The 1007-nt window shown below is 41.9% G+C and overlaps 1 protein-coding gene across 1 annotated transcript; it reads left to right on the forward strand.

Moving 5' to 3' along the window:
- Positions 1-120: 120 nt before the first annotated feature.
- LOC121966473 (sialic acid-binding Ig-like lectin 14) lies at positions 121-998 on the forward strand (the record flags this gene model as incomplete). The annotated part of the gene is made up of 2 exons (XM_042516562.1): positions 121-590; positions 720-998. Coding segments are annotated over exons 1-2 (745 nt in total), but the record flags the coding sequence as incomplete, so codon positions are not given.
- Between the last annotated feature and the right edge of the window lie 9 nt (positions 999-1007).

Genomic DNA, 1007 nt, shown 5'->3' on the forward strand with positions numbered 1-1007 from the left:
ATATTTAATAGATAAAGAAATATGTTAAATGCTGAAATAATAATGCATTGTCTGCTCAACGCAGCTGCCAACATCACGTGTCATAGTAGTCATAGAAGTAGCCTTTCATCATAATTTATCAAATATGCTACATTGTCAGACTTCAAATTTTCTAATTTATTCACTGTTTTCATCCACAGGTGCATCAATGGAGAGAAGAACTTACTGTCAAGGTTTTTTCTGTATCACTCTTAGTGACGGAGAAATATCAGCAGAGGCTGGACTCTGTGTAGTAATACCGTGTTTTTTCACCACTAGATCTGACTTTACACCCCGACATATAGTTTGGTACAAATGTGAATGGTATAAACAAAGATGTGGTGATTCGAACATTATATTCCACACTAACACATACAACAATAAAGTTCAGTCTGAGTTCAAAGGACGAGTGTCGCTGTTGGAGCCTGATGTGACTCAGAAGGACTGCAGCATCATCATCAATGACCTTACTGAGTCAGATTCTGGATCATATCAACTCAGAGTTAATGGTGTCCTGTCGGGGTGGGAAAGTGGATTTACATATTCTCAAAAAGCAACCGTCTCTGTTAAAGGTATGAAAAAGACACATCAATACAGTGAAGATGTTTGTTGCTGTGCATTGAAACACAGTATCTGATTATTTTAGCTCAAATGTAAGTGTCTGCTCACCTGATTCCACTCATGAACTGCTCTCTGATTAGGTCTGACCCAGAAACCCACAGTGATGATTCGTGCCCTGAGAGAGGGCCAACAGGCCACACTGACCTGCACCGCTCCTGGTCTCTGTTCTGGATCAGATCCTGATATCATCTGGACATGGACAGGGGCAAGGGAGGAGGACTCTCACATCACAGGAAACATGACTGCTTTCAAGACTGAGGCTGTGACTGCTGTCACACAGAGACACAGCTCAACATTGACCTTTAACTCCTCAGCTGAACACCACGGCACCAATGTCACCTGTAAGGTCAGCCTTGCAAACAACATCA

This window comes from Plectropomus leopardus, unplaced genomic scaffold (genome assembly GCF_008729295.1).
Source record: "Plectropomus leopardus isolate mb unplaced genomic scaffold, YSFRI_Pleo_2.0 unplaced_scaffold24730, whole genome shotgun sequence".
NCBI lineage: Eukaryota > Metazoa > Chordata > Actinopteri > Perciformes > Serranidae > Plectropomus > Plectropomus leopardus.